The 19,508-nt window shown below is 55.5% G+C and overlaps 6 protein-coding genes across 6 annotated transcripts; 4 read left to right on the top strand and 2 right to left on the bottom strand.

Moving 5' to 3' along the window:
• Nucleotides 1-4,263: 4,263 nt before the first annotated feature.
• INS49_006429 (uncharacterized protein) lies at nucleotides 4,264-5,550 on the bottom strand (the record flags this gene model as incomplete). The annotated part of the gene is made up of 3 exons (XM_043167201.1): nucleotides 4,264-5,048; nucleotides 5,114-5,247; nucleotides 5,447-5,550. 3 exons carry the CDS (start codon nucleotides 5,548-5,550, stop codon nucleotides 4,264-4,266), a joined length of 1,023 nt encoding a protein of 340 aa, XP_043028345.1.
• A 908-nt stretch (nucleotides 5,551-6,458) lies between these two features.
• On the top strand, nucleotides 6,459-8,293 carry INS49_006428 (uncharacterized protein; the record flags this gene model as incomplete). The annotated part of the gene is made up of 2 exons (XM_043167200.1): nucleotides 6,459-6,847; nucleotides 6,916-8,293. 2 exons carry the CDS (start codon nucleotides 6,459-6,461, stop codon nucleotides 8,291-8,293), a joined length of 1,767 nt encoding a protein of 588 aa, XP_043028344.1.
• Nucleotides 8,294-11,555: 3,262 nt separating this feature from the next.
• INS49_006427 (uncharacterized protein) lies at nucleotides 11,556-12,517 on the top strand (the record flags this gene model as incomplete). The annotated part of the gene is made up of 2 exons (XM_043167199.1): nucleotides 11,556-12,263; nucleotides 12,344-12,517. The coding sequence occupies 2 exons, from the start codon at nucleotides 11,556-11,558 to the stop codon at nucleotides 12,515-12,517; spliced, it is 882 nt and encodes a 293-aa protein (XP_043028343.1).
• An 846-nt stretch (nucleotides 12,518-13,363) lies between these two features.
• On the bottom strand, nucleotides 13,364-14,854 carry INS49_006426 (uncharacterized protein; the record flags this gene model as incomplete). Its single annotated transcript, XM_043167198.1, has 6 exons — nucleotides 13,364-14,003; nucleotides 14,065-14,122; nucleotides 14,190-14,294; nucleotides 14,387-14,554; nucleotides 14,668-14,686; nucleotides 14,837-14,854. 6 exons carry the CDS (start codon nucleotides 14,852-14,854, stop codon nucleotides 13,364-13,366), a joined length of 1,008 nt encoding a protein of 335 aa, XP_043028342.1.
• Nucleotides 14,855-16,931: 2,077 nt separating this feature from the next.
• On the top strand, nucleotides 16,932-17,806 carry INS49_006425 (uncharacterized protein; the record flags this gene model as incomplete). Its single annotated transcript, XM_043167197.1, has 3 exons — nucleotides 16,932-16,959; nucleotides 17,027-17,183; nucleotides 17,401-17,806. The coding sequence occupies 3 exons, from the start codon at nucleotides 16,932-16,934 to the stop codon at nucleotides 17,804-17,806; spliced, it is 591 nt and encodes a 196-aa protein (XP_043028341.1).
• Nucleotides 17,807-17,914: 108 nt separating this feature from the next.
• INS49_006424 (uncharacterized protein) lies at nucleotides 17,915-19,397 on the top strand (the record flags this gene model as incomplete). The annotated part of the gene is made up of 4 exons (XM_043167196.1): nucleotides 17,915-18,070; nucleotides 18,137-18,220; nucleotides 18,335-18,536; nucleotides 18,601-19,397. The coding sequence occupies 4 exons, from the start codon at nucleotides 17,915-17,917 to the stop codon at nucleotides 19,395-19,397; spliced, it is 1,239 nt and encodes a 412-aa protein (XP_043028340.1).
• Nucleotides 19,398-19,508: the final 111 nt, after the last annotated feature.

Raw genomic sequence — 19,508 nt, 5'->3', positions numbered from 1 at the left:
TGCAGCGAGGTCCCAGGCGTGAATTTGTGCGGGACAGGTACAAGTGGGTGCGCCGTGCTTGATGGGGCGCGTGGGTGGGATGGATGAATGGCTGGATGGCTGAAATGGGTGGGCGGATGGGGAATAATTGTCTGAGTGACTGCGTATTAGACTACCATTGACTGAGCAGTGCCGGTGATGAGCAGAACGCATAGAACCCGACGGCGACAGCCACCACTAGCAGACAACCTTGGAAGCCCGAGAGGGCGAGTTCTACAGTACACAGCGCAGTACCTACCTGTGGAAAGAAACCCTACTGTGCTGTACTGGGCTTAGGAGTCCTCCAACTGGGCATCCTGACCTTCCACTGTCTCTTGGTAACTTTTTGGGGGCTTGGAGCTGCAGCTCGAGGCACAATGAGGTCAGTCTAGGGTGGGCCAGGCCCAGGCCACTTCCGGAAACTCTGAGCGACGCGCTGTAACGAGTTAAGAGACAGACCTTTCAGGGCTGGCTTAGGTCAACCGCCAGTGCAGCAGTTGCCGTGTTGACGGACAGACTGCAGGTGGTGGACACGCCCCCAACGGGCATGTGGGCCAGCTCGTCGCTGGTCCCCAGCTTTATGTGATGATCAATCCGCCTTGAATCTTAGATCTTCGTAATCCGTAGACTACTTCTATCTACTGAATTACAGTAAATACCCACGTAGATGCATTCCGACCAAAAGACTCTTGGTCGTGTTGCAGTCAGTCAAGGGCCCAGGGGGCCAAGACGACAGGGACTTGGGAAATGGGACCCGAGTCCCAAGCTTCCCTCAAGTCGACCACTCAGCCTTCTCGGGCCCAGTCAATGTTGCCACCCGTAAACCCAGTCTCCCTCGCTCCCACTTGCTCCCTTTCAGCCATCCCACTCACACGCTCGCCGCTGGTTCGCCATCCACCACGTCGGGCATTGAGGGGCAGACACTGCCTAGCAACCTAGCCATGTCATGAATCAACGCACTTGCTGAAAGCAACGTCGCCTGGGCTGAGCAGACGTAACGCACAATGCCCGTACACGTACACGTCCCGTCCTCGTGTCAGATTGACCATGCCCCCAGAACCATCGCCTGGAGACCTCAGACCGTGACTGAGGCGCATAGGCCAGGAGGCATCTTGGACCCAGGCCTGCCTCAGAGTGGTCTTAAACACGCATGCATCATTGGCCTCCTCGTCTAAAACTTGCGGCCTCCCAGTGGCCTGACTTTGGGCTCCGCTGTGAGCACGGGAACAGTCACTCACAAAGAGAGAGAGACGCGTCCGAATCCGATCCCTCGCCCAGTCAGTGCCAGTGCCAGCGCCTCTGGCAATTAGCAATTAAAGGAACACCAGTGTTTGGGCACTCCCTCCGTTCCGCGCCTGAGCGAGAGGCGAGAGACCGTTAGGGAGCACAGTGTGCAGATGCAGATGCCCCAGCCAGATCCAAGTGCTGAGGGGTGGGCCGCCTCGAGATCGCTGCGAGAAGCTGCTCCCGCCCTCCACGTCGCACAGACCCAGAGACAGTATTCTCCCCACAATCGTCACGGTCCATTCCATCTCGACATTCACGCCGGGGGGTTCAGCTCCCCGGTGACGCCCCGACGCCCCGCCTTCCGAATCACTGTCCTGTGAAGTTTAAATTACCTAGGGACCCCATCGTCGAGGCTATCTTGTCGAGACAACGTCGAATCTCTGCAGAGTGATTGCCCTGACATCATCTCCCATGCTTCGTGACCGGAATGACCACCCAGCCTGCGAAGCACGGCAGAGTGTGACCCCGTCCTGCCGTGGTGGACTGACTTTTGACTTAACTTGACTTGAATGATTGACCGACTGACAGACTGATTGAACCAACGGCTGGCTCTCACTCTTCACACCCATCGAGGGAACGTGCTACCACCCTGCCCCTCTTCTGTGGAATGCTTTCGCCTAGAAACCGCCGAGGCCACCTGCTGGGCTGTGGTGCTCCGTGCTAGCTATGCCTTGCCTCGCTTGGCTGCAAGCTGCGGTGATCTCACTCAGGCAGTCAGGGTACCCTCCCCAGTGCGTTGGCGTGCCGTCCTGCCCTGGCATCTCGCTAACTTGGCCAGCTCCAAGTCCACAATACTGCTCAGCAGCGCTCAGCTGGCTACTGCAACCAAGGGTGCAGCGTTTAGATCCCTGCAGCTTTCTCGGATAACTGGCAACAACAACAACAATAGTTTCCTTTGGGCACAGGGACACATGAGTACAGCAGCACAGCTTCTCGTTCCCAGGACCCAACACCAGCCAGGCCCACTTGCTGGCATCTGCTGGCACGGGTACGCAGGGGACTCGACTTTCTTTGTTTCTCAAACAAGCACAACATGACATTGATGCCTATGCGAGGGCTTGTCTGGGAGTATGGCTCTTGTGGGTGGTCTGCAAGAGCCGTCGACCATTGCTGCAGGTCTGCAGTCGGACCCTTGTCTGTGTGCCCCCTGGGCCGAATTCATAACTTTACTTTTACTGTGTGTATTTCGAGACTCGGGCTTGATAAGCCGCCGTAATGATCACAGCCCTCGAGTCAGCCTCTAGACCTTGTTTCGGGCCCAGCTTTACGAAATTCCGCGACCCCGAGGAGGAGCAGGAGACTTCAGACCTAACGCAGGGTGAGTGTGCTAGTATGTAGACGAGCATGTACGTGTGTGTGCCTGGCTGGCTCTCCGTACCAACCCGCGCACGTCTTTGTGTGACTTATTCAGTAGCCCCGTGCCTGACTTCAGCAAAGTTCACAAGATCTCCGCCTGCTCACAATGCCCGGGGAGGGGGTGCAACCGGAGCCTGTTTCCCCTCCCAGGCTGGGCCAAACCTGGAAGGCGAAGGTGGCCCCGCTCATCCTGTCATCCCACGGATTAGGCCAACAAGGGATCGCCAACGTTGCCGCCAATGTGGGTTGGGTTTTTGCGGCGACTCTCTTTTTTTTTCTCCCTCTGTCCCTCGGGCTGGCTTGAAATCCCCACTCTTTGACGAGATGTGACGGCAAGCATTTGTTTGGCTCTGTTCCCGTCCCCAAGGAAGGAGGGGCTCACTCGCAGGAAAAGCCGGATTTCCGTTGATTGAGGGATCGTTTTAGCCCTGGGAGGCGCGCCCTTCAATTCCCGTGGCCCAATGGCTCGCTGGTCTTGTCGCTGTCTCTCTCCCAGCGCGGGCTTATTGCAACGGCTCCTGCGGTCTCCTCCTGGTTTTAGCCCATGTGCTTCACTGGCCTGTAATTTACTATAATAACAGCACCCGGCCTGGGCAGCTGGGGCCCTTTCGGGCGTGGCGGGTCGAGCCTTCGAGTGAACAAATCCCGGCAGGGCACTTCATGGCCAGCAGATGCGACGCACGTAATCATGAGCAGTTGGCGGTATCCCGTCCGCAGCGACCGCCCACCGAGGACACTATTAATATTCCACTGCCGCCTGGTCAACGTGGGTCGCCCATTCTCACCCACGCTCGCGTCGAGCCAAGTGTCAAGCATGACGAGGCTGCGCCGCGGCCTCCGCCTGCAGCATGCAGGTTCTCCACGTTTGACGGCGACCCGCTCAGCCTCGCGGCCTCTGGGTGGCAGAGAAAGGACTCGGCCGCACTCTGCGAACGAGTGTGAAGAGTCCACTGTGCCCGTCCTTCTAACGGGGCGCTGTGGCAAGAGGCGATCGAAACATTCACGTCCCACCAAAGTGTTTCCATCTCAAAAAGGGACGACCCAGTTGAAACGTCGCTGATGGACCAAGATGCGCGTTCCCCAACGGGCCGGTTTTCACAGTGCCCCTTTCTCAGCCGCTCAGCTTCACAGGTCGGCATCTCGCTCTCAAAGAAATGCCAAAATAACGACAGAAAGCTTGGGAAGAAGTATGCTTAATAGCTTAGAACGGTTGATTTCATTCCCGTCTATCTTGTCACCGACCCGGCCTCTCAATTGTCTGGCTTAACTTAGGAGAGACGGCTGTGAAACAGCACCCGAAGCCGGGCTGTTGGCAGGGCGAATCCTTAACTGTAGCACATCATTCTCACCACGACCTGATCACGTTTTACTTGTTGCAGCGGGAAACCTGGACTTGTAGAATGAACTTAAAATGGATCAGTGCTCATGATCTGCAAAACCCCGTGCCATCTCGGTTTCTGAGGCAGGCGACTAACGTTCCGTGAGACCATACGGACCACGGCAACTCGCCTTGGGCCTCCGGGGTAGCAGTCCCGCCGAGTGTACGGCCGAGGAGGCCGATCGCCGCTAGTCTGGTCTACGCAGGTACAGTTCTTGCGGCTTTCAGATGCCCCGGTTGAACACCACTAACCCGCCGTCTCCTCCGTGCCCGTGGAACTCCTCCTCGAGGCTATCCGCCCGCACCCTCTGCCGCTGCGGGAACGCCGCCAGCGCGAGCGGCAACACCGCGTAACTCGTCACCAGGATCAGGCCCAGGTTGACCGGCGTGGTCAGCCTGGGGTTCTTCTTCAGCCACTCTGTCTTTTGCAGCCTGACCAGTATCAATGGCGGGATCACCATGACCGGGCTGCTGTTCAGCACCCGGGACAGGGCCGTCTCGGCGACCGCGAGCTGCGCGGCCTTCTTGCTCTTGCCCAGGCTCTGGACTTCGTTCTCGGCCTTGCCCTCCTTGGCCAGGCGCTGCTTCTCCTGCTCAGACAGCACGGGGTATACGTCGATGCCGGTGCGCATCTCCTCACCGCGCATGAGAAACACATTGAGAGCTCCTGCCGACGCGACTGCAGCGAAAGGCACGAGCCGAGACAGGATCAGGCGGGTGTTTGGTGGCAGATTTGAAAGGCGTGGAACGAGGGAGTTCAGGCCCACTGCAACGGAGCAGGATGCGCCGACGGCAAGGAAGTATGACTGGGCAATTTGGGAATACGACAGTGGCGTGGACTTGTTTGCGTTGGCGTTGTTGATAGCCACGTTCATGGACTGGTTGGCTATCTGCCACAGGACAGTGCCCGTATTCCCGAGACCCGGAGTCAGCATGCCCGCCGTCACCACCAGGTTGGAGAGGACGTAGCTGGACATGCGGAATGGCAGGAAGACCGGGTTTCCGGTGTCTGTGAATGATCGTATGTCAGCCTATGGTGCCGTTGTCACCAGCTGCGAACAGGGAGCCTCGTACCAGGATGTAGAGTGGAATCGACAATCTTCTTGGCCTGCCATAGCTCTGGTGTCATCTCTTGCACCTGGCCCGTCTTATAAGTTCCCAAGGCCTTCTTCGCCTGCTCGAGTCCCGTCTTGCCCACTAGCAATGTCCTGTCGGCGGCCATCTGTCAGTCAAATAGCCTGCAAGACGAGACCAAATGGCCGTGTCGTCTCCCTCGCCCGCCAGGCAAAGACACCGACAGAGAAGAAACCAATGGCTGCTTACTGCTCCTGCAGAGACGCATTCCTCCCTGGCCCGTCTTCACGCCTTCGCCAGAGCCTGCGCCCCAGAGCATTTATATTCTCTCACCTCGGATCGGTTATGCCAGCAGTTTGCCTGACACGGCCCCAGTACGTGCTGAGGTCATACTGCGACTCGGGCAGCTCGCGGTTGCCTGGTATGGAGGCCGACATGTTGGCGTGGGTGCTAGAAGCAGCTTTGGTTTTCTTTTTCCTCCTCTCTTCTGCTTCGGGACGGCCGCAATGACGGGGCTCTCTCGTTCTGGGAAATGGCAGAAGAGAACAGAGGCGGCGAGTAGAGTGTGACGGACTCGATCAGCTGCGTCAATTGAGACACAGACACCGCTTGAGGTTGTGATCAGACGGTGCTCGCGTCAAGTTGCACAACCTATGGAATGTGTCGGCGGTGTGAGGCTTGATCGAGCCGTCGCAAACCGGTCGTCGCACCGGGCTGGTGGTGGGTTTCAATCGTGGATCTTGTGTCGCGTTCTTATCGCCGAGCTCGGCCCCATCACCCGGAGGGCCCTGCCATTGTTACCCGGCGCGGGGCCCACCACGCAGCAGCTGGCCGAAACAGGCAGGGGAATGACAGGTGAGGTGAGGAGGTTAGCTGCCCAGGTGCTTGAGTAAGTCGCCATGTCATGAACCCAACTCGGCGTGTTGTTCCTAGCGTACCTCGACTAGGTAGCCCAACCTGAGGCTACCTCTCTGTTTGTCCACAGTACGGTAGCGGCACAGCTGGTAAACAGCCGTTTTCCGGCACAGCTGGTAAACAGCCGTTTTCCCACATTGCATCTTACGTCTTCAGCAGCATAGCTTTCGCATCAGGCTTTGGTACTCTAATGTCGTCCACCCAATCCATCGAATTGAGTCGTTAGGCTCCTTTACATATTCAGGCCTCACTGCTTCTTCGAGCTCTGTGTAGCTCTCCTTCGTCATAGTTTGCGCACATGTGAAACTGCCCGTGCATACCAGATCAGGAGCTCTCTCCCTGCCTCACCTCACGCGCATCTGGGTAGCTCGGACAACAGCTGCAAACAGTGCCCACATTCTGCTTCACGTCGCAAGAGTCTCGGCCAGCCATGGCGCGAAACATTCTGATCCGGCATCTGCCCATTGCACAGTCCACGACGACTTTCCAAGCTATCAGCTACCTGCTTGGTGTCGCGCTCTTCTCCATCTCTTTCCTTGTCTTCCTCAACAGCAGCATTTCTTTTGTCCTCACTGACCTGCTTCATATCGAGGATGGCGTCGGCGATATCGTTGGCACTCTGGGCTTTGTCGATGAGATCGTGGCCCTGATTGCATGCCCCGCCTGGGGCCTGATATCCGACCGTTTGGGTGTTCGATTCGTTGCCATGGTCGGGTATGCCATCATTGGCCTCGCCCTGTTTCTGTTTGTACAGGCATCAAATGTCTACCCTCAGCTCCTCCTGGCGAGGATCTTCTTCGCCCTTGGGGCTACTGCTACGTAAGTACAGACCACCATCACTTGGAACCGCTGAAGCATGGAGCTGACGAGACACTTGCTTTATACAGAGCCACCATGGTGACGGCAACCCTCCCCTGTCTCACAGACGACACCGATTCCTCCCAGCAGGACGAGAACGAGACGGGATCAGGCCATCCCTTCCTCGCCCCAACCCACAACAACCGCGACAGTGTCACCCTCTCTGTCGAGTCCGACCTCACCATCACGCCCGAGCGCTACACACGGCCCGGCTCCAACGGAGATGCCTCCAATGAGCCGCATTGCACTGTCGACCCGGCGCAGGGCAAGCCATCTATCCTCGCGGGCTACGTCGGACTCTTCACTGGTCTCGGCGCGCTGGTTTCCCTCCTGGCTTTCTTGCCCCTCCCTGCCCAGTTCAGCAAGATCGAGGGCGTCGAGATGGGTGAGGCTGTGCAGTATGCCTATTATGTTGTCGGAGCAGTTGCCATCCTCGTGGCCTCATTCGTGTACATCGGACTGCGGAAGCTCAAGGGTGAGGAGGGCAAGGGTTTCCGTACGCTCTTCGGACTGAAGAAGAGGCAACTACCCGACGGATCCGAGCCCCCGCGACGCACGTTTCTGCCTTACCGACAGCTACTTCGCGAGGCTGTCGTGCTTGGCTTCACGGACTCTCAGATCGGCTTGGGCTACCTGGGTGGCTTCGTGGCCCGCGCGTCGACAGTTGCCATCTCCGCCTTCGTTCCTTTGTTCGTCAACTCATTTTACAAGGACCTCCCCGGTGGCGACACGCCGGAGTTCCAGAGGAAGGCGTACATATTGGCTTCCATCCTCACCGGAGTCGCGCAGCTGTTTGCACTCGTCTTCGCTCCCGTCTTTGGTTATGTATCGAGCCGCAGTCGTCGCATCAACTACCCAATCGCTGTTGCAACCGTCTTCGGTGTCATTGGCTACGCCGTTTTCCCCAACCTTTCGACCCCAGAAGTTTCGAATGTTGAGGGTCGAGGCGGGTCTGGAGGCATTTTCGTCATTGTTGCTCTGATAGGTATCAGCCAGATCGGCGCCATCGTCTGCAGCCTGGGCACCCTGGGCAAAGGCGTGCTGGCTGCAGATCCCCACAAGAAGGGAACTCTGCGTTTGCCGGTAGGAGATGCCTCGGTCGTCCAGACAGATCGGTCCGCCGAGGCTGGGGAGGGCGCACCACTGCTCGGCAACAGCAACGGCAATGGCAACAAATCACAACCACAATGCACCAGGGTCCTGCTCAAGGGTACCATCGCTGGTGTATATTCGTGGTGTGGTGGTGCGGCCATCTTGCTGCTCACAAAGCTCGGCGGGCACTTATTTGATGTATCGTCCAGGGGAGCGCCTTTCTACATGATGGCGTTCTTCAATCTTGTGCTGCTTGTCGCAACACTTGGCGTAGACGTGGTGCGTCTCGCCAAGCAGAAACGATCAAAGAACTGAACAAGACGATACTGCTAATTTATTGAAATTTGGGTGGCATTTTACCTTTCGGTTCATTGCTTGGGACTTGGTTATCATGGACGTACAAAGGAAGGAGCGAGACAAACTCGATTGGGAGTTTTATGCAAATACCAGATAGATTTTCTTGCCTCAATCCTCCATTCCATCCTCGATTTCGTCCCCAATGAAATATCTAGGACCTCTCACGGCTGTCCCAGAACACATACACCAGGTTCTTAGCAAGCTGGAGTTCTTTCATTAATGTTTCTTGGTTGGAGCTACGGTGCTCATTGAGTTGATGATTTTTACATTTAGATCTAGTAACCACACAAGCTCTTCGACAAGTGTTGGATGGCCTCAGTAACGAATCTCATATCAGGCGCAGTACTGCAAAGCACAGAACCTGAACATACCACTACCGAGATGTGTTTGTCGACCGAGAGCGGGCCGCGCCACAGTAACAAGCAGCCTGTAGACCATGTAACTACAAGGGATGTCACTTGGCGCTCATATCAAAAGGGAATTGAACATTCCATAAGAAGGAAAACAATTGCATAAGCACCTACCGAATTATTTTGCAGTATATCTGTAATTAGTCTTTTTCCCCGCCAGAGACAGAAAGGGAAAGATGAACAAACCGAGGGAATAGTCAGACATTGTCCAGCACAGGCATAAGAGCTTAGGCTTACGAGGTCTTCTCGCAATTCCCCGACAATCCCGCTGCGTGGAAAATTCTCTCCATTCTCTGTTCCTTGGTCATCTTGGGAGATGGGAGATTTTCAGCTATTTCCGAGAAACGAGTCTATGTCATTGTGAATTTTCTTGAGATCACCCAACAAGCCAGAAATTCTCTCCAACCTCTGGCCCATGGTCCTCACAGGAGAACTCTTCGAGAAAGTAGAGTCCGAATTATTGTGAGGCTCCTCATAGTAACCGATAAGGAGTAGCTCTGGCTTTATGAGTGGGCGCAGCGGCACAGGGGCGTGAATGGGCCCAACGGGAGGCTCCTCGTCCCAGACCTCTGAGGGCTTCAGCGGGCGAGGGAAATGGACCGGGCTTTGGAGCGGCGAGGGGGTCGGGGGTGGAGGAGTGAGACAGGAAACATGAGAGGGGCTCGCAGAGCACCGACTCTTTCTTCTCAAATTACGAGCTGCTTCCCTCTCATCATCCGCGAGGTAGCCGTTGGCATCCGTCGGTAGGGCCGCAGGTGTTCCGCGCCGTCTTGGACGTCTATCCCCAGGATGATACCCACCAGAGAAGAAAACACTGTTTCCCCAGCTGGCTTCCATAGAGGCTGAATCACTCTGTGACACGCAATCGCTCACCTCAGACCCCTCTTCTTCTTGCTCTACACGGTATGATAGTGCCGCTAGCTGTAGCCTAGCCAGACTCTGTTCTGCGGCTTGTATCTCAAGTTGCACCATGTTATTTTCGATCTGCTCCCGCTTGACAATGTGCTGAGCAGCTCTCTGCTGCCAAGTGGTTGGAACAGCATTGCGCCAGGCATCGAGACAAGACTAATAGTCCGGTTTGGAAGGGCCTGACATTTTGGCTGAGATTACTGGCGAACGAGAACAAAGGCCGGAGAGATGATGAATGTACCAGGCTTGAGCTCCAAGTACTGGCGGATAACTATACACCCTGATCAACAAGGTGTGTGAGATGAGTGGCACGAGCTGTTGAGCTTTCCTCAAGATACTCGCCTGAGTTTCCAGTGTTGAGGGATCTGTCGGTGAGGGAAGACGATTGACTCGGAATACTGGAAACGGCTTTGGTTTAAATGTTGAGGATCTTGACCTGCTAGTCCATTATGTTTTGCTCAAGTGGACCATCCTCATTGGAAATGGCGGGGAGCCGAACAATGCGCTTTGTTGCAGAAAGATGCTTGAGGAGGAGAATCTGATTGTGAAATTTGCCTAAAGGTCTTTGCGAGCGATGAATGCTTTGTGTGAAAAGCGGCAGAGGACAGAAAGGAATCCGGAAATCTGGATACCAAGACTCCAGAGCCATAGTCAGGGCTTCAGTACATGAGCCTTGTCATTCTAAATTGAGAGGGCAGAGGTAGGGTGGCTGATATCTTCTATCAGCCAGGACAATCGGGTGCCTGGTGAGTTTCGTGCCCACAACGTGCATTCGAGCGAGCCGTCACTCGGCGAGCAAGGTTGAGCAGACAGCAATGATAACGCGTGCGCGAGGCTATGAAGACGCCAAATTGGGACCTACATTTTCATCGGAGAATTGCCGTGCACTGCCTCGTCCTCTACCTATTTGGTCAAGGTCGACTTTCCCATGTTGGAGTAAAGTGTACTACCAGCGAAAAATGGGCACAAGAGGGGAAGTCCTCTTCCACCTTTTTTATAAGGCCCGGGCCGTATAAGTTACGAATTTTCGTACCGACAGGCGCGAGCTTCCAAGTAAAATGCAGGACTTGTAATCGGTCCACCTGGGCTTCAATGGATATGATGAAAAGGAAAATGGGGGCAGGGTGGTGACTTATACCAGTTGGATATCCTTGAGCAGTTCATCAATATATAAGTCCGTCATACTCCATCTCTCTCGTATGTTGGGCTTCCGTCTCTCGCGGCCAGCCCTTCCCCTGTCGACATCTCAGATATTTTGATCACCATTGCGAACTCAAGGCACAAAATTCCATTCTTCCATCAGCATGATCCTCCCCGGCTCACAGCGGCCATTCCTTGCCCTTGTTGCCATCACAAAAATGGTTGCCTCTCAAGAGTGCAAATGTGTAAGGTCGACCTCACATATGACAGCAACATGTCTGGTCATTGATTATTCGACTCAGGCTCCAAATGACCCTTGCTGGCCATCCTACTCTGCCTGGTCATCCCTAAATGAGACACTGCCAGGCCGTCTGATCCGTACCGTGCTCCCTGCCTTGGTGTGCTACCCCGAGGAGCTTAATTACGACCAAGCAGATTGAGAGATAGTATTGAGGAACTGGACCGCGTCGTCTTTCCACTCGTCGGATCCGACAAGTGTTGACCAACCCACGTACGCCAACAACAGCTGCAATCCCATCTACCCAAACGGGACAAGCATCAGTGGTGGTTCGGATGCTGGAAAAAAGGGCTGTCGGCTTGGCTTCTATCCGCCATATCTTGTCAACGCAACCGAGCCACGCCATGTGCAAGCGGTGTTGGAGTTCATCAAGCAGTACAATATAAGATCCAACATCAAGAACACCGGTCACAACGAGTAAGTAAACCGTCCGTCATAGATCTTCTGCCCAAGTATATTGATAATGAATGCGGAGATTCGCACCGGCATGCACGGCAGTGGTCTCGGGGAATATCTGACGACAAGTGAGCCCGCGCCTGGGTCTCGGCTCGGCCTTGTCGGCACTTTCTTCCTGTTCAATAAGCCAAACGGAACAGTGGAGCGCCTGAACAAAGACCTCCAGGGTTTCTTCGGCTCAGAGAATGCAACTTGCACAGCCAGGGTCACCTCTTCGACCTTTTATTCCGCAGACCTCACCAGTCTTCTTGCGATGTTTCCATTAACTGAGCACGTCGGCCAAGGCGGCGGGCTGCAGGCATCCAGACTTATTACACGGGACTCGCTGACAGGAGACCTCGAGCTTCTTACCGAAGTCTTGTTGGCAGTAGGTCCGAACTTTGATGGACCAATGGTGAGTCGGGCCTCCCCATATCTGCTCCTAATCCCAGTCATTCCTGTTCATACGCTCTCTGAAGCTCACTCTCGCACCTCAGTACCATGGGATGGCATCTCGAATCCGAGCGTGGCCATGACAGTGACGGGCAGCTCAGTGCCCGTCGACAATGCCCTCAACCCTGCCTGGCGAGAGACTGTCCTCCACTTCATCCACACGAGGAGCTGGAAAGACGACGTGCCAAAGGCCGTGGTGGACAGCGCCTATCACAATGCCACGTACATCGCCGGGGAAAAGCTTCGGAAGCTGGCGCCTAACACCGGCGCCTACATCAACGAGGTACGTTGCTCTTCTCATCTGCCCTCAGGGTCGAACTGTGGGCCAATTTGAGGTTGATCTAATACCGTTCTCTCTGATAGGCCGATATCAATGAACCAGATTGGCAGTCGTCCTTTTACGGGCCAAACTACCCGCGGTCCTCCCAGATCAAACAGAAGTACGACCCCGACCAGCTCCTGTGGTGCCCACACTGCCCCGGAAGTGAAGCTTGGGTCCAGCAGGACGACGGTAGACTTTGTCTGGCTCAGGAGTAGCGGGTAGTATATCATAGGTAGTGCCACATACCAATCACTTCCTAGAAGCCTGGCGCGTCCCGCTGTGTCTTCCAAATTGTCAGCGTGAAGGGCAATCGGATTGAAGGGCAGCCACGAAAAGGGCCCAAGCTGGCTCCAATAGGACGTCAAATACATCAAGAGAGTTGTCTATTTCAGTCCACCACTTCTATCGTACAAACACAACCTGGGTGACTGAACAGGGCAGTTCACCGGGTGCTGGACAAATGTTCGACGATGCATCGTTGGTATGAGCATCGTTGGTAGTCCGTTCCCAGACGACCATCTCTTACGCTAAGCAGAAGACTAGGCATCTGCCCGCCTCCGCCTCGGATTCTCAGATGTTCTTGGATCACCGTTGAAGGAGAATGCAAGACTGGAAAACATGTCATCAAGCCAAGATTGGAGGCTTTTAAGCAGTACATGGAATCCTCACCAAATCATCTCGCATAATTTTCCCAAATCACAGCTTGGAGGAACAGAGACTGGCCTACAAAACCCACAAGCGATTTTTAAGCAAAGCACATAGACTGCGAGCCGGTAACACCACGGGACCAGCTGCAGTTGGATCAGAGAAGGTGAAATGCATTTTTTGCTTTTGAGATGTGGACTTGACCGGCCAGACGTAGTGACGTTGAGACCAAGCAGATAGATAAAAACCTGACCCCCCTACCAGCCAAATGCCCTGATCCCGACCGTGTCTCTCAATAATGCCCGTCGGTCTTGTTCCCAGGATCACAATGACGCAAATTTTGGTGAGACGATTTTCTGGCCTTTGTTGTATGTCGACCTGCAGAGTTCTGCATGTGAGATAAGCGTCGCGGACGCTTAGTTGCCGCCCAGGCTGGGGAAAGCACTGGTATCGTTGGGGTTGATGGGGGCAGGGCCGCCACGTCCCCCACGGGGGCCGCCACGAGGGAAGCCGTCACCACCGCGAGGAGCACCCCCACGGGGAGCACCACGAGGAGCACCTCCGCGACGGTCGCCACGCTCACCACCACGGGCACCACGGTCTCCACCACGGCCACGGGGACCGCCACGGCCCTCACGACCCTCACGGCTCTCACGGCTGCGATCGGCAGGCGCACGGTCATCCCAGGTGACTATCTCCTTCTTCTTCTGCTCGCGCGTGCGCAGCTTCTTGCCACCGGAAGCGGCAATGAAGACCTCTTCCTCCTCGTCCTTGACGAGGGCCTTGGCGTCAGCCCACTGCTTGGAGTTGGCACCCTCGTTGGGCTTGCGAGTGGACGTGCCGGCGTTCAGGGCAGCATTCTTCTCGGCCAGCTCGGCATAGTAGGCATCGAGAGAGACCTGCTTGGGCTCAGGCTCTTGGGCCTCGGCCTCGGCATCCTCAGCCTCGGCATCCTTCTGCTCGGACTGAGCAATGGCCTCACCGGCCTGCTCGTCGTTGAGCTCGGCAGCACCCTCGGCGGCACCCCATGACTGAGCAGCTTGCTTCTCGGAACCGCTGCCATCACAATTAGCCCACTGCGCTTTAAAATGTGTACAGGAGGGACGCCAAGACTTACGGCACTATGTTCTTAGTGTGCCTGTCGTCAGCGTTGCGGTGATGGGTTGCGCCACGGCCTGGACATCTCCGGTCAGTATGCGAATCACAATGGATGGATTCGTAGGGTCAAAGAGAGGTACTCACCTCCTCGACCACGAGCGCCACGGCCGCCTCGGGCTCCGCCGCGGGGAGCCTCGTCGGTGGGCTTCCTCCGGTTAGCACCAGAGCCGGCACCTCCATCGCGGAAAGCTGTGTCACGACTGTCAACCATGATCGTAGCCACTATTGGGGGGTGCCATTTCGGCCAGCAGAAGGCCGGGCACACAGGTGATGTTCCATACCAGTCTCGTTAGCGGAGAAGCCACCTCGAGCTCCAGAGCGGGCGCCAGAGGCAGGAGCGGAGCTGGCGGGACCAGTGCCGTCGGCGTTGGCCTTGCCGGTCTTGGTGGTTGTCTTGGTGACGGTCTTGACGGGAGCAGGGTTCTCGGATCCCTCCTCGTCGGTGTTACCTGGTGTTCACAAGGGTGTCAATAAGGACTGGGCTGGACTGATAGCTTGGGCGCGGGCGAGGATGGGGACTGAGCGCGAAAAACAGCAGCGTGGTCAGGGTGGGCGCAATTACCGAGGAGGTCGTAGAGGTTCTGTGGCAGAGGAGACGACAGGTCAGCATTGACTCATGACGGGAGCAGGAGCACAAGAGCACGGAGATGATTGATTCGACGACAACGGGCGCGGTGTGCCGGTGGAACGAGGAGAGAGAAAAGCGAAGGCGGAGGAGGAGGAGCTCTCACCTTTGAGGCGACCGACATCTTGTCACCGGGCAATTCGCCTTTCTGGAAAGGCGTGGGATGTGCGACGACAAAATGGGACTTGAGGTGACTGGGTGTGGTTTGGAACAAGGACAGTCTCTACGCAGACATAATCCTAGGCCGTCGTCGCGTTGCTCTGGTTGACAGAAAGGGTTGAGTGCGAGGCGAGGCGAGTCGGGTGCGGCAGAGCAGGAGAGCAGGAGCAGAGGCAGAGGCAGAGCTTTTGGTGGGCAGCCCGGTGTGGGGAGATTCAATTTTTGCGGCAATGGGCTGGCTGGCTGGCTGGCTTAACCGTGCTGCCGTGGGTTGCAGGTGCAGATGCGCAAGGTGCGGGTGCAGGTCCTCGCCCGTTGGAGGGGGGGGGGTGTGTGTGGCCCGAGCTCCACCCTGTCCCTCGTCCCTCGTCGCTCGTCGCTCGTCGCCGTCCCTGTTCTTCCTCCGCCTAAACGGCCTGTAAACGGCGGACATAGCGTTGGGGCCCAGGGCCACAACGCTAGGCTCGTCATGCAGCACAGCTCTCTGCTGAGAATGCCTGAAACACGAATTGGCAGCCAGACACGCGAGCCATTCCAACCACCAGATTCGTCAATGCGACATGGCCTTACATAATCGCCCAGAGGAACAAGCAGCCAGGTGCCAAGGGGCAGGGGGCCATGTTTTTTGGTCTGCCTCTGCTAATTTCATTTTGGTGGCATAGGGCTCTCTGGATGACGGGCGTTCATTCCATCCTCAATGCAGCATCTGCTTCTGCTTCTGCCGCGGCCACGGCACACAGCAGACTGACCTCACCGTCTCTGCTTCTCCAACATCGCACTTCATCTCGCTCCGGCCCAACCATTCAACCCGCGACAGTTTCAAACACCAACCATGGTGAAATGGGCCCTCTTGATAGCTAACACCCATTTAGATCAACACGACGCAGGCTGAATCATCCTGGTGGGTCAGATTGGACCTACTTTGGCAGAGGGGGCTGCCCTCGGTGCTCGTGCTCGTGCTCGTGCTCATGCTGACCCCTGGCCGCCAATGCTTGATGACTGTTCAACCCACACCACCGTCACATTCTGGCGACGTCAGCGCCGATGTTCCCCATGGTCACGCCGAACGGACGCGTACTCGCCAGACCAACCACCGGACATCTGAGATATCTGATTCTCATCGTGAAAATGGTCCAGGCAGGCCATCTCCAGGCGTAGAGGCGTAATGTACTGGCTGACGTCTTGCCCTACCACTCACCACCCTAGTACTGCGTCCCATCTCCTGGTGTGTAAGGCCTCCTATCCGCCCACATCCCAGTGCCATGAAGCCATACACGTCAGTCCCGTAGGACGCAGGTACCCCGGCCTTAAACATGTCACATCGCTGCACTGTACTTTCAAATTCCCACTTCAGGAGATGCATGCCCACGATGCACGGCCGCTAAAGGTTGCGGCGACGAGTGGTATTCTGGTGCCGTTGTTCTCATCTCGTGCTTCGCCCTCGTCCAACCTCGATTTACATCCAATGTATGACCTGCTGCCACATTTTATCTCGTTTGACTGCACTGCACCAGTCATGATTGAAGGCATTCTCATGAGGCTACTAGATTACTCCAGCAAAAAGTTGTGTGCGTATCATCTCATGACTGCCTCGCCAACTCATCATGGCAGTCCCAACTCATATTGACCAACATGTCAGATAATCGGCATCGAATAGTCGGAAGCGGTAGTGTTGCATGAACTCCAACCCTCTCCAGGCTGAAGCCTGCACAACAGACGTGTTGGTCCACTTAGGCTCGGCTGCCTGTTGCTTTTCCTTGGCGCTACTACGAGCCATCGACTGTTGGCATTCGGCCGTATGACTGGGTCGGCCTGTAAATGGACATTGGGTTGGTGCAGGGAGCCTCCGCAGCGCTGCCTGGTGGATGTCCACCCACGGTGTTTCACATTCCACTTGTACTTCCGCTGCGAAGAGACGCCGGCATACATTAGAGAGCTGTGACTTACACGCTTCTAGTCACATACATGCGCTTAGCTAGTGTGAGTACATGTAGAGGACCTGGAGCCCTCGGAAGTCTGTCTCGTTTCCATGACCGTTCCCAATGCCAATAGCCTCTGTTACCGCATCAAGTCAGAAACTCGTTTGTTCGATCTGTTGCCTCACTTCTCTTCAAAATCACTATGGCTAGCACCACAGATGCACCATCTTCACAAATTGCGACCCTCTATGGCCACAACAACTTTGACCTACGGTGGTCAGAATTCGAAAACTTCCAGGATGAAGCCGACGAGCTTGAAGCCCGCATGGAGGGGATGGCAATCGTCCATCGCCTCTCTGGGGGCCAGGGCTCCTGGTACGTTTTCTCAGGTCTCTACAAGCATTGCTTCATGACTGCTTTACCGTTCCATTGCCTTGTCTATTGGACCCGTCCTTTCTGGCACGGAGGCCATCTATCTAGAAGGGATCAACAGTGAAGCGTTCTCTGGGTTATGAAAGTACCAAACTTTGGACCATGTTGCTATCCTGGGCACACAACACAGAAGCAAAGCATCCTACTAACACAGCAGAAGGGCCACTCTCAGTGTCACCATAAACAGCGTCTTGATGCGAGGATTTCTCACCAGAGTCTTCCAAGGTTACCAAGGATTTGACCCTGATCTGGTGATTTGGACCTTCGAACCGCCTTTCCAACCGCTGGTCCACAGATGGGCCCAACTGAAAGATCTGCACGACGAGCTGAAAGACGATCAAGATGTCCCTCATGACGAGAAACAGGCCGCTGATTCCCTGGTCAGCTTCCTGGACCCTATTCTTGCCCCGTCTGTCGGGGCTCTAAAGCAAACCTGTGAGACGGGCAAGATCTCCTACAAGAACATTTGGCACGTCTTTCCCTCTTCTGAACTCATAGTCACAACAACCCGCGGAGTCCCTGTTCTGGGACGCGTTCTGAAGTACAAGAAGAAGGAAATGGGGTGAAGAATCCACTTTGTGAAGTTAGCCTGGGATGTAAGCTCTTGCGGCTACGTTCAGGAAGTTGCATGGATCGAGCGCTTCTCGGGTGACCGTTACGTCAACTCGTTGAATATGTATCCTCTGTCTTTCCACAAGGACCCTGAGGGCTTCAGGAGCGCGATGCTCGAACGAGGGAGGAAATTTGAGCGTCTTAGAGGGTACCAAGCTCAGTCCTACAAGGGGAGTATGCATCTCTTGGATGATAAACTCATCACAGGGAAAATGCCGGTAAGCTTAACTTGCTGCTAGTGGTCCTCAGGAATGTGGACTTGACTCATCTGACAGCATTCACAGGTTGAGGGTCGTGTCATTATCGACACATTTGCATACTACGCGTCCTCTGGCAACGATAGGCCCGAAATGCGGCCAGTGGGGTCTGTCGATGGGACTGAATCCAGGCCCAGAGCTGTTTCCAGGGCTGATTCTCGGTCTAGCTCACGATCTCGCAGTCAAGATTCATGCCGGCCCGAAAGTCCTTATCAAACATCCCAGCCCGACGAATATATCCAGGATGAGCCCCAGAGCCCTCAAGATTCCGAGTCCGGTGACTTCATCCAGGTCCCGTCTGACTTGAGTGATGATATAGGCCCTGACTTGTGGGGTCGGAAGGAAGATCTTTCACCGCTTACGAATGAGCAGTGTCTGGTCGCGGATCCATGGCTCACGGCATTTGACCTAAAGGCGAAGCGATGGGGTAAGAAACGAAGTCCTTGCCGGCCACTCGATTTGGCCAAAGAATTGCTGACCAGTGTCACTAGGTCTCGTGGACATTGACGGCCTGTCTGACGTCGAGTGGAACTATGACGCTTTCGATAATCTTGTTGTCCCGGACGACGAGAAGCAGCTGGCCTGGGACTTTGTGGAGAGCAAGACCACATCAAATGAAGCTTTCGATGACTTCATCCCGGACAAGGGCCGGGGAATCATCATCCTGATGTTTGGCCCGGCAGGTGTTGGAAAGACTTTCACGGCTGAGGCAGTGGCTGAACGCGCAAACGTGCCTCTCTACTCGATGAGCGCAAGCGCACTTGGCACAGAGCCTGCAGAGATTGAACAGAACCTCGACAGGGCGCTGCAGATGTGCAAGTTGTGGAACGCGATGTTACTCCTTGACGAAGCGGACGTCTTCCTGGCAGCTCGGCAGAGTGAAAGCATGAAGCGCAACGAGCTCGTGTCTCTGTTCCTGACCAAGCTGGAGTACTATCCCGGCATCCTTTTCTTGACAACTAATCGGGCTTCTGATATCGACTTCGCCTTCCAGTCCCGGGTGGACCTGTTTCTCCCGTACTTCGAGCTCACGCCCGAAGCGCGGCTGAAGATCTGGAACAATTTCATCGATCGAGCCGGACGAGAGGGGTTCTCGTCTGCGAACATGGAAGTGGAATTGGAGAAGTTATCCCGACTGTGCTTGAACGGCAGAGAGATCAAGAATCTGGTCAAGACCAGCCAGTTGCTCAGCCAGAAGACTGGCGGTTTCGGCTCCATGGAGAAGCTCTACTTCCTCGCTGAAAAGCGTGTCCACGCCTTGAAGCTGCTTGCGGAGCGAGGAGCCTAGTGTAAGCAGTTTGCGCAAGGTGCGCCCGGGCTGTGTGGATAAATGGGGTGTTTCGGTCACTGCATTGTGCCAATTCGTTGTATTACTGCCGCCTGAACATAGACTGATTAC

This window comes from Diaporthe citri (assembly GCF_014595645.1).
Source record: "Diaporthe citri strain NFHF-8-4 chromosome Unknown scaffold_2, whole genome shotgun sequence".
NCBI lineage: Eukaryota > Fungi > Ascomycota > Sordariomycetes > Diaporthales > Diaporthaceae > Diaporthe > Diaporthe citri.
Note: the sequence above shows the minus strand (reverse complement) of the source record. Positions and strands in the feature narration are given on the sequence as shown.